This window comes from Oncorhynchus mykiss, chromosome 3 (assembly GCF_013265735.2).
Source record: "Oncorhynchus mykiss isolate Arlee chromosome 3, USDA_OmykA_1.1, whole genome shotgun sequence".
NCBI lineage: Eukaryota > Metazoa > Chordata > Actinopteri > Salmoniformes > Salmonidae > Oncorhynchus > Oncorhynchus mykiss.
The window spans coordinates 48,125,363-48,144,486 of record NC_048567.1 but is presented as its reverse complement, the minus strand read 5'-3'; the positions used below and the strand labels follow the sequence as shown (position 1 = coordinate 48,144,486).

Genomic DNA, 19,124 nt, shown 5'->3' with positions numbered 1-19,124 from the left:
ATTTGTGGGAAAATTACAGTGGTATAGATTCACAGAAAATACAATCAATAATTTTAATTCAGGATTCTATTGTCAACTAGATTCACTGGGTGCAACCAAAGAGCTTTCCTCTCATTATGTCTTCCTCTTTGAACCATTTAATTGTAATTTCATACTGAGTTATTGCGACGGATTAATAGCTGCTGTATGAAATGGAAAATGTATGTGTTTTGAGTAAATGACCCGTAGAAGGCTTAATGGTATAAAGCAGAGAGGCAGCCGCATGCCCTCTCTTCTTTCCCAAAGGAAATAAATACTGTAGATTAATGGGGCTGAATCTAAAAGCACATTCAAGATTCAATTCCCATTCTTCTTGCTTCTCAAATATTCTGCTCTTTTGACGTTTTCACAAAACACACAGGAACTGTGTTCTCCAAACAGAACTGGGAACATTGTATTTTGACATAAGCACGAGTAATACACTAAAACAGGCACATAAATCCAATAATTCAGAAGGCTCAGCGAGGATCAAGTGGTCTCTTCCCTACCATTCATAAATCAAAAGCTTCTATCTGCAAGTGACCATTCATACCAAGCAGTCCCAGTTGAATGAAAACTAAACATGTGCCGGAGCACGTGAAGCAGGAGGCCATGACACTCTGCAAGCTTGGTCCACTTGGGCCAGCCCCCTAGCAATACTGTATTTTGAAAAATGAAATACATGGCTCTGGCTATTGCAAGCTAGCTTATAAAAATAGATGAATCAAAAAAGAAAATACTTCACATAGTAGCTACAGTATGTACCTAATGCAAATATTCAACTGATAAAGCTACAGGATTAGCGGTACCAGTACTTTCGATTACTTAAAATGTACATATGAAATCAAAAAAATCACAAGTCTATTAGTAGTTAGCTTCCCATGTTGAAAATCAACTTATACAATGTGATGCTCATCATTAGACTAGCCGAGGGAGAGGACGTGTGGTCCACAGATGATTCGAGCAGCAAGGGCTGGAGTAGAAGCTCTGCGCTTAGGGTCATCAAATGGGAAAAAAGCGAGAGCAGATGATGACACAGCAGGGTGTGCATTTGCAGTCAGCATGGCAAAATGTCAATGGAAATATCGCAGGCCTCGTTTACTATAAAATGCATAACTTCTCAACCTAACTCCTACCCACTGTAATGCAGGGATATTCGATAGCATGAATAATGTATGGATACTGAATAATGTATGAAAAATGCACATACAACGAATGGAACATTTGAAAGGGTCTCTATGAATCACATAAGTGTCTTATATGAAGTACACCACATTCATACAAGCATTATACAGAAATATATGTCTGACAGTGTATATTGTCACATATGTGAGAAACACAGGAATTGTATAAGAATCACGTGTTGTGTGCTTCCTTATAGGAATTAGGCCATAATCATATAAGATTGGTCTTTACAAATGTGTGTAAATCATTTTCATTTGGGACATTACAAGGTGAGAATTTACTGCAGCCATAGCTTTATAAAAGTCTCTGTGTCTTATGAAAGCCCATGTTGACATACAGTACAGTGCATTCGGAAAGTTTTGAAACGACTTGACTTCACACCACGGCTGAAGTGGTGTAAAGCTTCGCCTCAGCCTGAGGTTTTCAGGATCTCTCTGTACTTTGCTGAGTTCATCTTTCCCTCGATCCTGACTAGTCTCCCAGTCCCTGCAGCTGAAAAACATATCCACAGCATGATGCTGCCACCACCATGCTTCACCGTAGCGATGGTGCCAGATTTCCTCCAGACCTGACTCTTGGCATGCAGGCCAAAGAGTTCAATCTCGGTTACATCACACCAGAGAATATTGTTTCTCATGGTCTGAGAGTCCTTTATGTGCCTTTTGGCAAACTCCAAGCCTTTTACGGAGGAGTGGCTACTGTCTGGCCACTCTACCATAAAGGCCTGATTGGTGGAGTGCTGTAGAAATGGTTGTCCTTCTGGAAGGTACTCCCATCTCCACAGAGGAACTTTGGAGCTCTGTCAGAATGACCATCGGGTTCTTGGTCACCTCCCTAACCAAGGCCCTTCTCCCTCAATTGCTCAGTTTGGCCAAGAGGCCAGCTCTAGGAAAAGTCTGGTGGTTCCAAACTTCTTCCATTTAAGAATGATTGAGGCCACTGTGTTATTTGGGACCTACAATGCTGCAATGTTTTGGTACCCTTTTCCCAGATCTGTGCCTCGACACAATCCTGTCTCTGCACGCTACAGACAATTTCTTCGACCTCATGGTTTGGTTTTTGCTCTGACATGCACTGTCAACTGTGGGACCTTATATTGACAGGTGTGTGCCTTTTCAAATCATGTCCAATCAATTGAATTTACCACAGGTGGACTCCAATCAAGTTGTAGAAACATCTCAAGGATGATCAATGGAAATAGGATGCACCTGAGCTCAATTTCGAGTCTCACAGCAAAGGGTCTGAATACTTATGTAAATGAGGTATTTCCGTTTTTTTTATTTTCTATAAATGTGCAAAAAATTCTAAAAACCTGCTTTGTCATTATGGGGTATTGTGTGTAGATGTATTTATTTAATACATTTTAGAATAAGGCTGTAACGAAACAAAATGTAGAAAAGTCAAGAGGTCTGAATACTTTCCGAAAGCACTGTGTATGTGACTGCATTTGTTGTACATAAAGTCCACTGATTATTTTATGAAAAAATGTACTTTGTCTCTTTGAATAGTATTTACATTTATACATATTTACATAATGTCCTCCTAGCTCGATGATTGTCACTCCATTAAGGAAAGGGGATTGCCAGGCCCCAGGAAGCCCACAGGAAGGTCAAGGAGTAGTGGATGCGGGACTGGGGGTTCATGACTGCTGTTGTCCACCTCCTGTGGAAAGAGAGCATAAACAAAATGTCTTTAGCATACACCAAAGTGTTACATTTATTTCATGTTTTATTTGACCTTTATTTAACTAGGCAAATCAGTTAAGTACAAATTCTTATTCACAATGAAGGCCTACCAAAAGGCAAAAGGCCTCCTGCAATATAACTACGGGACAAGACACACATCACAACAAGAGGGACAACACTACATAAAGAGAGACCAAAGACAACAACATAACAAGGTAGCAACACATGACAACACATCATGGTAGCAACACAACATAACAACAATATGGTTGCAACACAACATGGTAGCAGCACAAAACATGGTACAAACATTATTGGGCACAGACAACAGCACAAAGGGCAAGAAGATAGAGACAACAATACATCACACAAAGCAGCCACAGCTGTCAGTAAGTGTCTATGATTGAGTCCTTGAATGAAGAGATTGAGATAAAACTGTTCAGTTTGAGTGCTCGTTCCAGTCGCTAGCTGCAGCGAACTGAAAAGAGGAGCGACCCAGGGATGTGTGTGCTTTGTGGACCTTTAACAGAATGTGACTGGCAGAACGGGTGTTGTATGTGGAGAATGAGGGCTGCAGTAGATATCTCAGATAAGGGGGAGTGAGGCCTAAGAGGGTTTTATAAATAAGCATCAACCAGTGGGTCTTGCGACGGGTATACAGAGATGACCAGTTTACAGAGGAGTATAGAGTGCAGTGATGTGTCCTATAAGGAGCATTGGGGGCAAATCTGATGGCTGAATGGTAAAGAACATCTAGCCGCTCGAGAGCACCCTTACCTGCCGATCTATAAATTATGTCTCCGTAATCAAGATGGTCATCTGAATCAGGGTTAGTGTGGCAGCTGGGGTGAAAGAGGAGTGATTACGATAGAGGACTGTCAACAGCAACAACAAAAAAATATTTATATATTTTTTTTAACCTTTATTTAACCAGGCAGGCCAATTGACAACAAGTTCTCATTTACAACTGCGACCTGACCGAGATAAAGCAAAGCAGTGCGACACAACCAACACAGAGTTACACATGGGATAAACAAACGTACAGTCAATAACACAATAGAAAAATCTATATACAGTGTGTGCAAATGTAGTAAGATCAGGGAGGTAAGGCAATAAATAGGCCTTAGTGGCAAAATAATTACAATTTAGCAATTAAACACTGGAGAGATAGATGTGCAGAAGATGAATGTGCAAGTAGAGATACTGGGGTGCAAAGAAGCAAAAAATAATAATAACAATATGGGGATGAGGTAGTTGGGTGGACTATTTACAGATGGGCTGTGTACAGGTGCAATGATCGGTAAGCTACTCTGACAGCTGATGCTTAAAGTTAGTGAGGGAGATATAAGACTCCAGCTTCAGTGATTTTTGCAATTCGTTCCAGTCATTGGTAGCAGAGAACTGGAAGGAAAGGCGGCCAAAGGAGGAGTTGGCTTTGGGGATGACCAGTGAAATATACCTGCTGGAGCGTGTGCTACGGGTGGGTGCTGCTATGATGACCAGTGAGCTGAGATAAGGCGGAGCTTTACCTAGTAAAGACTTATAGATGACCTGGAGCCAGATAAATGCAGAGCCTTTCAAAACTTTATGAAAAATAAGAGTGGGAATTTGCACATAAAGCTGTGCACCTGGTTTACCATCATGTAAACAACTAGATATTCAGGATCAATATTCTGATTCTATTCTCAAACCTAGTACTTTGCTCACGTGAACCATACAGAAGATTTGGCTATGATTGTGTTAGTGGATTTGTCATTTCTGTGATATGATCAATCAATTTAAAAAATAGCACTAGCAATCTCAGCATCATCTTCAATTTCTCCTCAGAGTTGTCATCAGCCCATGCAATGCTGAAGACATAGATGAATCAAGTAAACTTTATGCTGCTGCCGCTTATATAGAATCACTGATGAGCCATCACATAACCTCAATTAGAGACAGCTGTTGTTTAAAACTGATTGAGCATCAGCTGACAAAAGGCTACACTGTATTGTAATGTGTACAACTGCAAATTGTCGGTGTGGAAACCCAGGCAGGTAGATGGCCATCTGGGGAGATGGTTCCAGCCATTTACGAACAACATGTTTGGCCCAACAGGTACACTCAATGATGGGTTAGACCTATTGTTTGTAAACTGCTGGAACCATCAATATTGTCACCTACCTACTTGTTAATCCACAGGGCAGAACCCAGAAAGACATCTTCCTTACAGACCATAAGAGTGATGATGCCAATCTATTACATGACATACATTACATGGCCAAAAGTATGTGGTCACCCCTTCAAATTAGTGTATTCGGCTATTTCAGCCACACCCATTGCTGACAGATGTATAAAATCAAACACACAGCCATGTAATCTCCATAGACAAACATTGGCAGTAGAATGGCCCATACTGAAGAGGTCAGTGACTTTTAACATGGCATCGTCATAGGATGCCACCTTTCTAACAAGTCAGTTCATCAACTTTCTATCCTGCTGGAGCTGCCCAGGTCAACTGTAAGTGCTGTTATTGTGAAATGGAAACATCTAGGAGCAACAACGGCCGCGGAGTGGTAGGCCACACAAGTTCACAGAATAGGTCCGCACACAAGCCTAAGATCACCATGCACAATGCCAAGCGTCGACTGGAGTAGTCTAAAGCTCGCCACCGTTGGACTCTGGAGCAGTGGAAACGCGTTCTCTGGAGTGATGAATCACACATCTGGCAGTCCGACGGACAAATCTGGGTATGGTGGATACCAGGAGAACGCTACCTATCCCAATGCATAGTGCCAACTGTACAGTTTGGTGGAGGAGAAAAAGTGGTCTGTGTCTGTTTTTCATATTTCGGGCTAGGCTGTCACCTTCGTTGTAGAAATGAGCGGACCAAGGCGCAGCGTGAGTAGAGTTCCACATATTTATTGAGGTGAAACTTCAAAACAAAGAATAAACGAACGTGCAGTTCGTAGCGCACATAAGCACTAAACAAAAACAATATCCCACAACGCAGGTGCGAAAAGGGACACACTAAGTATGATCCCCAATTAGAGGTCACGATATTCAGCTGCCTCCAATTGGGAACCATACTCACACACCAACATAGAACTAAAATAATTAGAAAAAAACCTAGTCACGCTCTGACCTATTACACCATAGAGGTCCCCGAGTGCTCTCTATGGTCAGGGCGTGACAAGGCGTGACTCCGACCGCAAAACCTGAACCTAGATGGGGTGGGGTTAGGGTGGGCAACTAGCGTCGGTGGCGGCTCCGGTGCGGGACATAGCACCCGCTCAGACTGCGGTTCCGGCCATGAAGCCGGGCTGAACGCCATGCCTGGACTGAGCACCGGCGCAGAGGAAGGCTCCGGCCATGGAGCGGGACTGGACTCCGTGCCTGGACTGGGCACCGGCGCAGAGGAAGGCTCCAGCCATGGCACTGGCGCAGGAAGCTCCGGGCCGTGGACCGTCACTGGATGTTCCGGGCTGTAGACCATCGCTGGAGACTCAGGGCTGGTGACACACACTTCAGGGCGAGTGCGATGAGCCGGCACAAGACGTACCGGGCTGGGTAGGCGCACTGGAGGCCTGGTGCGTGGAGCCGGCACAGGTTTCACCGGACTGATGACACGCTGTGGGGAGCTGGCACATGACGTACCGGGCTGGGAAGGCGCACTGGAGGCCTAGTGCGTGGAGCCGGCACAGGTTTCACCGGACTGATGACACGCTCTTCTGGGCGAGTGTGGGGAGCCGGCACAGGATGAGAAGACTCTCTTCAGGGCAAATGCGCTGTAGAATACACCTAACCAACATCTCTCTCCAATATCCCTCCTCACACTGCTCCATTAACACCCTGACGGTCTCTGGCTCTCTCCTCGGCTCGACCGACCGCCCCTTGTGGCCCCCCAAAAAAGATATTGGTGTTTCTGTGGCCGTGGACCCCGGCGTCGTCGCTTTTCCTCCAGGGCACGCTGCTTGGTCCTGTAGTGGTGGGATATTCTGTCACGTTCGTTGTAGAAATGAGCAGACCAAGGCGCAGCGTGAGTAGAGAACCCCGAGGGCTCTCTATGGTCAGGGCGTGACATAGGCCCCTTAGTTCCAATGAAGATGATTCTGTACTTCCAACTGTATCAGCATGACAATGTATCAGCATGACAATGTATCAGCATGACAATGTATCAGCATGACAATGCCCTCGTGCACAAAGCGCGGTCCATACAGAAATGGTTTGTCAAGATCGGTGTGGAAGCAGCAATGAGTCCATTTGATCTCATCATCATGATCTGTATGATCCATGATATTAAAGAGATTCTCTGGTATATTTCTATACTTTTTAGCCAGAAGTTCTGAAAGTTGCACTCACAAGCCAAAGGTGATCCCGGTAAATTGCGTACTATATCACAGGTCATTTTTCCCTCTCTCGCTCTGCTGTGGGCACATCATGCTAGGTGTCACTCATATAGCGAGGGGCTGAAGCTCATTGGCTGAAATCGAATTGCTCGGTGGATGGCCCACGTGGGGGAAAATATAGTGACAGCTTCCAGCAAAGAAGTTGCTTCAAAACTAGTTATTTTGTGGCTAATTGAGGTAAGACAGTAATTCTGCTCATAGATACTTAGTAGTACCAAAGTTCCAGAGCATGTCTTTAACCAGTACTATACATCTTACAGGGGCATATCTGGGCTAGGCTACTACCAACAAAGCTATATGTAGGGGTATGGTTGCAAAATTACAGTAATTTTCCCCAAATTCCCATGTTTTCTTTAATTCTAGTTGAAGGATTCCTGATTTCCTGCTTATTGTAAGCTAAGTGTTTTGATAACTTTCAAATGTAGTGCCAGGTCCATGTAGAATGAACAACTCTTTACATGATACCGTACTGTAGAAGCAGTGTTCTGCTAATATAACAACATGTACATTTCATTGTTATTCCCAGCCGATACAGATACTGTGCCTATCAACATTTTATCTGCTGGTAATGGGGCTACCTTGTCAAACATGTCAGAGTGGTCATATACCTTCCTGTGTGATGTCCCTTATACAACAGGAGTTCCCTGATCCTGGCGCAGAATACACAGGGTTTCTCCCTCCCCATATTGACTGATACCATTCAATTCAATTATTTTAAAAAGACAATACAGGTAAAAGTTGTGTCTAGTAAAATGATTATGCCGAGTGCCAGGTCTCTCGCCATTCAGACAGTATCAAGCCTATGTCTATCAGTCTGGACTTCATTACACCCCCTTGCAAGTCCCCATGTGCTGGCTCCATACATGTTTATATGAACACATACACACATAATCACTGTTCTATTACAGTACCAATGGCAGTTAAGATAGTACATGTGTGTCAGATATTACATATGATGACGTTTGAACAAGTCAGACTAAACCTACCCAATTCTGTTCTACCCATCTACAACCATTGGTGAGCAGGGAAGAGGTGAGGCTGGAGGTGAGGCTTGTAAATGGTTTGACATTATACGCATCTAATAATAATATCAGTTTACATCAATTTTGTTTCACAATTGGGTTATCAAATGCAGCAAAGTAATGAAGAGGGTTACTTTCTGTATTTGTACAAATGATGAGCCTGTGAAATCTGTTGCAGAGGGAGACTGGCAACAACGGAGGAGGTGTCACAAGGGTACTTGTGTCGCATAACACTTTTATTCTGAGATCTTGCCTGACAAGCTGTGAAAATCGCAAGTGAACGGTGAATGAAATGATTTTAAGGTCACTAAACCATTGCAATGACATTGCTGGACATGTTATGATACCCACTTTTGCTCCTTCTGGTAGGTCCCGGCATCCGTTTATGGGAACCAGGGGATCAGTCTGGCACCCAGCTGTGCACTTTGTCTAACAGAACAACAGGGTCAACGATTGTCATCATCCTTCAATCATTAACATGGCTTGAGAAAGAACGTAATATCCTTTGGAAGCTAATTCTATTCTTTACAGATGTAGACTAACTGGATCCAGATTGGATTAGCTTCAGGCAGTTGCTATGGCCCTGGGTTGGTTTGATATTTGTTGCTGCTAGTTAGTACACTGTTGCAGCCAGATATGAGTTAGCTAGTACCACAGTAGCTGCATCCAATATTTATTTGTGACCTAGACATGGTTTGCACCTTGGTTGACACTAACTTAGAGTGGCATGGAAATACGATGGCATTGCCAAAGTAGGCAAGTAATTAGTAGGAAACAAATTTGCCATATTATGACGTCGTCAAATTTACTTTAGAGAGATGGTAATGTTGCCATTACTGTTACAGGCAAAGTTGGTCAAAATTAACCGGCAATGCTAATGTTAGCTAGCTAAAATATTAGTGGTCCCCTCAATCTTAGTTAGCTAGCTAAAGTTATTCTGCATCTAAAGTCAATCTGGTGACATCACAATCATGACAAATGGTTTTCTTACTAATTATTTGACTTCTTTTGAAATGTTATCGTGTTTCCAAGCCAAATCCAAGTTTTATTGAGGTAGGGTAATGTTAGCCAGCTAGCTAGTTGGTAGCTAGCTAGCTAATGTCAGCTATGCTAGCAATGATAGTGATAATGATTCTCAAAATATACAGTGAATTCGGAAAGTATTCAGACCCCTTTACTTTTTACACATTTTATTACGTTACAGCCTTATTCTAAAATGTATTAAATCGTTTTTTTTGGAAGTTGAACCTTCACCCCAGTCTGAGGTCCTGAGGGTTCTGGAGCAGGTTTTCATCGAGGATCTCTCTGTACTTTGCTCCATTCATCTTTCCCTCAAACCTGACTAGTCTCACAGTCGCTGCCGCTGAAAAACATCCCCACAGCATGATGCTGCCACCACTATGCTTCACCGTAGGGATGGAGCCAGGTTTCTCTCCAGACATGACATTTGGTATTCAGGCCAAAGAGATCAATCTTGATTTCGTCAGACCAGAGCATCTTGTTTCTCATGATCTCAGAGTCTTTGGGTGCCTTTTGGCAAACTCCAAGCGGGCTGTCTTGTGTCATTTACTGAGGAGTGGATTCCGTCTGGCCACTACCATAAAGGCCCCATTGGTGGAGTACTGCCTTCTGTAAGGTTCTCCCATCTCCACAGAGGAACTCTGGAGCTATATTAGAGTGACCATCTGGTTCTTGGTCACCTCCCTAACCAAGTCCCTTCTCCCTCAATTGCTCAGTTTGGCCAGGAGGCCAGCTCTAGGAAGAGTCTGGTGGTTCCAAACTTCTTCCATTTAAGAATGATGGAGGCCACTGTGTTGTTGGGGACCTTCAATGATGTACCCTTCCCCAGATCTGTGCCTCAACACAATCCTGTCTCAGAGCTCTACAGACAATTCCTTCGACTTCATCACTTGGTTTTCGCTCTGACATACAGTGTCAACTGTGGGACCTTATATTGACAGGTGTTTGCCTTTCCAAATCATGTCCAATCAATTGAATTTACCACAGCTGGATTCCAATTAAGTTGTAGGAATGTCTCAAGGATGATAAATAGAAACAGGATGCAGGATGCAGCTGAATTGAGCCGGCTCAATTCCGAGTCTCATAGCATAGGGGCTGAATACCGATGAACAAAACCTACTCACCAGTTATTGTGGCCACTTTTTCAGGATCCAATCCTTCTTTTTTCTCCGCATCTTCTCCCCTTTTAGCTTTGCCACCTAGAATTGTTCAAATTAGATAAGTTCAATGTGTCATAAATAATTCTCCAAAGTTCAAATGACACAGCCAGAAATCTTTATTTGAGTTAGAGTTATTTGAGTTAGGACTGAAGATATTGACTCTGGCTTAGCTTACAACACTACAAATAATACATACATAGAATTAGAATGCGTTTCCCAAACTCTGACCTGCCCCCCCCTACTCACCAGTTATTGTGGCCACTTTTTCAGGATCCAATCCTTCTTTTTTCTCCGCATCTTCTCCCCTTTTAGCTTTGCGACCTAGAATTTTATTTCTAGATGGCAAAGCCAAAGAACACCATCCCAACCGTGAAGCACGGAGGTGGCAGTATCATGTTGTGGGAGTGCTTTGCTGCAGGAGGGACTGGTGCACTTCACAAAATAGATGGCATCATGAGGCAGGAAAATTATGTGAATATATTGAAGCAACATCTCAAGACATCAGTCAGGAAGATAAAGCTTGGTCGCAAATGGGTCTTCCAAATGGACAATGACCCCAAGCATACTTCCAAAGTTGTGGCAAAATGGCTTAAGGACAACAAAGTCAAGGTATTGGAGTGGCCCACAAAGCCCTGACCTCAATCCCATAGACAATTTGTGGGCAGAACTGAAAAAGTGTGTGAGAGCAAGGAGGCCTACAAACCTGACTCAGTTACACCAGCTCTTGTCAGGAGGAATGGGCCAAAATTCACCCAACGTATTGTGGGAAGCTTGTGGAAGGCTACCTGAAACGTTTGACCCAAGTTAAACAATTTAAAGGCAATGCTACCAAATACTAATTGAGTGTATGTAAACTTCTGACCCACTGGGAATGTGATGAAATAAAGTAAAGCTCAAATAAATCATTCTCTACTATTATTCTGACATTTCACATTCTTAAAATAAAGTGGTGATCCTAACTGACCTAAAATATGGAATTTTTACTAAGATTAAATGTCAGGAATTGTGGAAACTGAGTTTAAATGTATTTGGCTAAGGTGTATGTAAACTTCCGACTTCAACTGTAGGCCCTTTTCAAAGAGATTAGTTGGTTTTTAGGGGCAGTTGAAACAAGCAGAACTTCAGAAGTCTTCCCTCTTCTGCCTACTTCCCTCAGGCATCTATGATAGTAAACGGAGACACCAACAATATAGACACTGAGTCATGTATCACCATGTAAATTGCAGACCTCCTGCCATTAGGGGCTATTTCAGAGGCCTGTCCAGGAGCCCTGTTGAGTATGATGGCTTTATTGTGTGTTAGGGTTGTTGTAACATCAGCGCATGTGGCCCAGAGAATGGAAACAGATGGCAGTAACATTATGTAAGGAGGGTGCTGAACGATGGCTGCCTCATATTCATGAGTGAGCCTGGGGCTCACTTTCAACCCTTCTTCCATTGCTAATGATCCCAAACTACAGTTCCCTCCCAAGGTATTGTGCCTGTGTGTCCTCTCTGAAGATGTTACTGGACAGTGGGCACACATGAGATGGGATACTGGACAGGACACACCAACTCTCTGTTAAATTAAGTGTTTCGACCTACAGTATACCCTTGAACACGGTATGATGGATAATGATAGCCTGCGGTGTACAAAGTTGATCAAAGTTGAATTAATGAATCATCAAAGAAGACAGAACACTACATATATGATAGGCATAACTGCACTATGCACACTATGCACTGTGGGGTAATGAGCCAACCAAGGTGATTCAGTCACGTACCACTGAATGCCATTGGATTAAAAGGTTGATTCTCCTGCTTTCCTTCCCCTGTTGGATCATGAACACATATAAGGTAATCTAATTATAGATTTCCACACAGTCAGAGAAATGAAAGTGCACCTTCCAACTCAAAGAACGGTAATGAGATTTGCATTAATTGAAAATGTGACTGAATTGACTGAAGAGTTGTTGCCATTGCTTGTGATTTAGATCCTTGACATTTTGTTTTGAAGTCTAAAATCATACTTTTGTGTCACTTTTTCAGTTGATTGTTTACTGCAGGAATAAACACGTCCAACATCTTCTGTTGTTTAGGAAAGGGACGATTCTTCCGATTCCGCCAGGCTGCCTTGAGTCTGGTCTCCAACAAACAGTCTCTTCCACAAGAGGACCCAGATGCCGTCATGGTGGACTCACCCTCCTCCTCGGTGGCTCTGACCAATTTCCAGTCGCCTCCGACCAAGGAAAACTGCAGCCCCACCAATGCCAAAGACACACGGGCCCTCATCAGCTCCAGCCACCACTCCTCCCAGGCCAGTTTGCATGGACCCGGACCTCTGAGCCACTCCTCTCCCAAGCAGTACCCCTGGGAAAGGTTGTACCAGACGGAGGCGCACCAGTCCACCACCTGCCTGGCACACACCATCTCCAGAGGCAGCATCAGCGGGAGCAGCATGAGGCGAGCGTCCTCCGTCCACGACATAGAAGGCTTCAGCAACTCCAAGAGCATGTTCAGGGACCGACACGCTAGTGAAGGTAAAGTAGGATAATGAAATGTCTAATGAAAGCCTTGTGGTACCTAGATTTAGAATGGGGACAGAGTTATTGTCATCTATGTGAATAGAGAATGCTCCTTGCTCAATTGTGTATGATAGTATGCTATCACAGATTTACGTCAGCATTATCTGCATCCACAGTACTATGTATTTCTCTCTTCCTCTCACCTTTATAATGCTGCTTTTAGACAATGGTCGCTATATCCGAGGTAACGATGTGTTCTCTGACCATGCTTGATGTGCACTGGACTGTTTGAAGCATGTATCCTAATCAAGACAATTGCCCTCAATTATGATTATTTCGCCCTGAAATTCTACTCTCAATGGAAGTGCTGCACTTGAGAATGCGTTGTGACTTAGACATTTAGGTGTGGTAACGTTTTTGTCATGTCAGTTTATTTGAAATGTCTTTTGACGATTGAACAACACCTCTTGAATGAAAGCCTGCTGCCTCAACTGATTGCTAATATTGCCATCCCCACCCAACACCTGCATGAAAGACAGCCATTTTGCTTTATTGGGGGGGGATCAGCTCTGTCAGCTTCCCGTGAATACTACTGCATGCTCTTTACTGGAGCTGTGCTGTACTGTATGACCACCTCTCTCTCCATAGTCAATTCCTTTGGCTTTTCTTCACGTTCCAGGTCCGTTCAATCATTTCAAGTCCAGTTTGCTGGGCTCCACCTCGGAGTCCAACATCAACAAGTACAGCACCATCAACAGGATCCCGCTGATTGCGCTCAACTTCGCAGAGCGGAATAACGAAAATAAGGCACAATCTCCTCCATCGTCAGAAAACACTATCATAGCACCCAAGGTCAAGGACAGAACGCACAACGTCACTGAAAAAGTCACACAGGTGAGACAGTTGACGCCATTTGTATGGAAAGCACATTTGACTGTTGTAACATTTGTTGGTATAATCACATTCAAATATATATATTTTTTTTTCATACAACTTTCCTGTTACATCATGCAGAAAATAAGACATGTACCTAATGAATGCCTGACACATATGATTATTTTTTGGCGCTAATGGCTGCTTGGCCATCCTCAATGAATTGAGGTTTGTGCTCTGTGGAAAAACAAGTCCAGCAGTGTAGTGTGTAGCAGAAACTTGTGCCTAGGACAACTAACCGCTGTACAGTGACTGTCGTCTCATTAATGTCAGTGACAAACCTCAGCACAGTCTGTAGGATAGAAAACCAAGCTTTCCTTTGACAGGTGAAAACCAAGCACTCCTGACAATGACAATCTATAGAAGGGACAAGCCATTCTGACTCATAAATACAGCCATCATCCTACTGAACTCTCCATTTCTGTGTTGCTGTACCTTGAGTTGGCCATTCCACGGGTTTTTCACATCAGTAGCTGTCGGGATGCAATTAAGAATCCATAATTGTCAGAGCACATTAGGATCCAGAGGAGAGGAAAGCCACGTACTCACTGGCTATTAGATTACAACATTGCTTGAATAACCATAATAAGCCATAGAGTCCAACCATGGAGAAAAGCTTACAGAGATGTTAACCAAGCTGTTGAACGTTGGACACTGTCTGTTGTATCTATACCATTGTTATGAATCAAGCACTACAAATGTCTAAAAAAGAGCACAAAGTAGTCTTTTCAAAAGATGTACGGCTAGGATACATTACCTGATTATCCTCCTTCAATACTGTCATATCATATCAAATTAATCAAAGTCAATAGATTAATTTACCACCACTTACTGCCAGAATGTGTGACGGTAAGGCAGTGATCCTGTGGAACACATCTATATTGGAAGTCACATGATTCACATCCCAAGACAGAGGCAATTGTCATGTCTGTCAATTGAGACTAGAGGACTGTGCAGCATTTACTCTCGGGTTAACTGAGTCAAGTGAGTTAAAAGCAGACTCTGGTTAAACTGTCAGATTAATATTTTGCCATTCCGACAAAGGTTTGACACTCATATCTACAGAGTAAAACTTTATTTCCATCAGAAGCCTAGTTAATTAGTGTTCTTAGTGATTGCTGTCCCCTCTTCTCTCTCTGCTACTACAGGTACTGTCACTTGGCGCTGATGTCCTTCCAGAATACAAGCTCCAGACTCCACGCATGGACAGATTCACCATCCTCCACTACAGTCCCTTCAAAGCTATGTGGGACTGGCTCATCCTGCTGCTGGTCATCTACACAGCCATTCTTACTCCCTACTCTGCTGCTTTCCTACTCAATGACCGCGAGGAGCAAATGAGGCGCGAGTGTGGATACTCCTGCAATCCCCTGAACGTGGTGGATTTCATGGTGGACATCATGTTCATCGTTGACATTGTTATCAACTTCCGAACCACCTATGTGAATCTGAACGAGGAAGTGGTCAGCCAGCCAGGGAAGATTGCCATTCAATACTTCAAAGGCTGGTTCCTTATAGACATGGTGGCTGCGATCCCCTTTGACCTGCTTATCTTCGGTTCAGGATCAGATGAAGTAAGTCGTCCCTAATGCATGTCTTTCTCTGTGTTTTTCTCTCTGGGAGGTTTATTGCATATCACTTTAGCAGTGCTCCCATTCTTTTCCCATTTACTAAGCTCAGTTTTATGGGCTACTACTTAAAGCCTGCATTTCTCTGTCTCGTCTCTGAAAGGATTACTGTATTAAATTGCATGTTGCCTTTTTTTCCTTCTGAATGGCCGTCATTTCAAAATCCATTTACGTGGATTAATGGCTTACAAATGGCAATCAATGATGCATTTAAATGAGGGGAGAGTCAGCAGCGCTGTGTGCACAGCTTACATGCAGATGTGAAAGGCCCATTGGGAGGCAGGCTGGCTTGTTTATTTATGAGGGAATATCCCTTCAGGGTCTGGAGCCACTTCAGCGCTTTATCATGCTTTGTTGGCACACCAGAACATGAGAGACAGCTCGTGCTTATAAACCATAATCACCTATTCTACTGCTGCTGAGTCAGACTGAATATTGACAACAAACCAACATTTAAACCAGTGTAATAAACCAAAACCATTCAATGTTAAATTTACCCCCAATTGTCTTCTATCTATGCCACCAAGGTTTGCCACCAAGGTTTGTCTCCAATTTTTTACCTTCAACTAATTTTTTTAATGTATGTTTTGGATGAAATTGAAACAGGATCTTTAGTACTGTAGAGCTACAGCTTATTTAAGGGTAATTGTTGACCATTTATATTAGTTTTCTTTATTGACCAACAGCAACCAGGTGTAGGGAGCTATTTTGTCACAACCTGCAAGTGTTATTGGATTCACATATTTGCCCTTTCAAAGCACAGTTTTTGTCTAAGACAGTAATGATCAGGGAGATTTGTAACCAAGCCAGCAGGCTCCCGTGCTGTGTTTAAGTTCTCCGCCATGCTTCAGTTGCTTATACCCTGCTGGCTGCACAACACACTATACATAACACAGTATTGTTTGTATTCCACTGTAGGTATTCCAGTAATATTTTTTGTAGACTTGAGACTATGCAATGTATTTTTATATGTATTATTGTGTAGGAGAATGTGGTAGTATGCTCGGCAAAAAAATTATAATAATACACTGACCGTTGTTTCCTTTGAACTAAATTAGTAATACATTTTTTTGTAATATTACGTACATATTTTTGTACTTGTACTTAGTAACAAGCTTTTGCTCAGTGGGAATAGCTTGAAAGAAAGTAGTGTGTTTTTGCCTGTCTTGCATCCCCTGAATAGTTTAATTGAGGAGGCTATTTTCTATTGGTAACGGACCTGTAATGCTACTTACTATAAGCCCTAGCTATGTGGAGCTAGATCAAACAGCTAAATGGGGCCAGGCAGGGATATGTACATGAGCACAGTGCTAGAAAGACACGCTGTACATGTACAGTATGTTCCTCAGCCGAGAACTGCTACAGAAAGCATCAAAGAATGTCCAGACTTAACAGCTGCTCATTCAATGTTTCAATTTGATCTGTTTCACACAATTACAGCATCGCCGCAGCTTCAACAATGACATTTCTACCCATTCAACAAACAAACATTCCCACGGCCACACACCAAAGTCTCATCCACACATACAGCGGGGTCCATAATAATTGGCACCCTTGATAAAGATTAGGAAAGAATACTATAACATCCAAATCAAATACTGAGCTATGTTGTATTCTAAAAAAAAATATATTGTTTAACAAGTACTGTAAGTATGAGGTACTTTTCTGCACCGCTGGTTTGCTTGGCCAAAGAGCTCTATTTGCATGTCATCTGACCATCGCACCGGTTCCAATCAAAGTGTCAATGTCGCTTATCAAACTGCAGGCAGTGCTACTGTATGGTCAGATAACATGAAAATACAGCTCTTTGCCCATGCACCACTGGTGGGTTTGGTGTTGAAAAACAGAAGCATATGCAGAGAAGTACCTCATACCTATGGTAAACTATGATGGTAGATTTTTGATGTTATGAGGCTATTTTGCTTCCACTGGTCCTGGGGCTGTTGTTAAAGGAGAATTGAGCTTTTTTACAACCATATCTACATTTTTGATATAAATGGCATATTATAGAAAGGTCCAGACACCGTTTTTCTCAATTTGACTTGTGTCTGAGAAACTTCTTCTTCGTTGTGCAGCATGTACTGTACGGGGGCTCTTCCATTAAAAAAAAAATAATGTTTGGCCTTCCTGTGACATCGGGTGCTGTAGGTGTCATGTAGGGCAGGTAGTTTGCCCCCTGTGATGCGTTGTGCAGACCGCACCACCCTGTGGAGAGCCTTGTGGTTGAGGGCGGTGCAGTTGCCATACCAGGCTGTGATGCAGCCCCTACAGGATGCTCTCGATTGTGCATCTGTAAAAGTTTGTCAGGGTTTTGAGTGACAAGGCAAATTTCTTCAGCCTCCTGAGGTTGAAGAGGCGCTATTGCGCCACAATGTCGCTTATGGGCACAAACCCACCGTCGCTGGACCAGACAGGACTGGCAAAAAGTCCTCTTCGCTGACGAATCGCGGTTTGTCTCACCAGGGGTGATGGTCAGATTCGCGTTTATCGTAGAAGGAATGAGCTTTACACCGAGGCCTGTACTCTGGAGTGGGATCGATTTGGAGGTGGAGTGGTCCATCATGGTCTGGGGAGGTGTGTCACAGCATCATCGGACTGAGCTTGTTGTCATTGCAGGCAATCTCAACGCTGTGCGTTACAGGGAAGACATCCTCCTCCCTCATGTGGTACCCTTCCTGCAGGCTCATCTTGACTTGACCCTCCAGCGTGACAATGCCACCAGCCATACTGCTCGTGTGGGGTAACCTCTCACAACAAGAACTGGCAAATCTGGTGCAGTCCATGACGAGGAGATGCACTGCAGTACTTAATGCAGCTGGTGGCCACACCAGATACTGACTGTTACTTTGATTTTGACTCCCCCTTTGTTCAGGGACACATTATTCCATTTCTGTTTGTCACATGTCTGTGGAACTTGTTCAGTTTATGTCTCAGTTGTTGAATCTTGTTATGTTCATACAAACATTTACACATGTTAAGTTTGCTGAAAATAAACGCAGTTGACAGCGAGAGGACGTTTAGCTCAGTATTTGTATTATTTATTTTATACAGTCTTTTTTAGCAACATGACATCTTATTAAGATCTATTCATATACACCCTCAGGAAGAATATGACACTTAAAAAAAATATTCTCACAAGTGAGCACTAAGATATGGTCATTTTCACATTTTCATAAATTCTTAGAATGTTTGGGAATTACGTATACCAAAGCATTTGTGAATATTCTATAACAATATAGAGTGGGAATGAGGCCGTGCATTTGGACAATCAATAGACATTGCAGTAAAGAAAACGTAATAAAAACCTCTGTCTCGTCCATGACTTGAGTCTACACAGACCAGTGCGCCATAGCCAATCAGAGCTACAGTAGGCCTTTATGCAAACAAGCCATTTGCCACACTGGCCTGCCATCATATACTTTAAACTGGACTGTGTGTTTCCAGGCAGTTGCAACAGCGCGACTTTAGATCATTAGAACGCATTAGCCAAAAGCCACAAAATACACCTGAATTGATTTCTGAAAATATGTACAGTAAATACCGTGGGAGTCCTCTTACATCTGGGAACTTTAAAGTCCTTTT

At 43.1% G+C, this 19,124-nt stretch overlaps 1 protein-coding gene across 1 annotated transcript in view; it reads left to right on the top strand.

The window, feature by feature from the left end:
* Nucleotides 1-19,124, top strand: part of LOC110520070 (potassium voltage-gated channel subfamily H member 7-like) — a 55,824-nt gene that overhangs the window by 25,571 nt on the left and 11,129 nt on the right. The window contains exons 4-6 of the mRNA XM_021597081.2: nt 12,556-12,996; nt 13,661-13,875; nt 15,063-15,488. Coding sequence (XP_021452756.2) covers nt 12,556-12,996; nt 13,661-13,875; nt 15,063-15,488 — 1,082 coding nt within the window. The remainder of the gene's footprint in view (nt 1-12,555; nt 12,997-13,660; nt 13,876-15,062; nt 15,489-19,124) is intronic.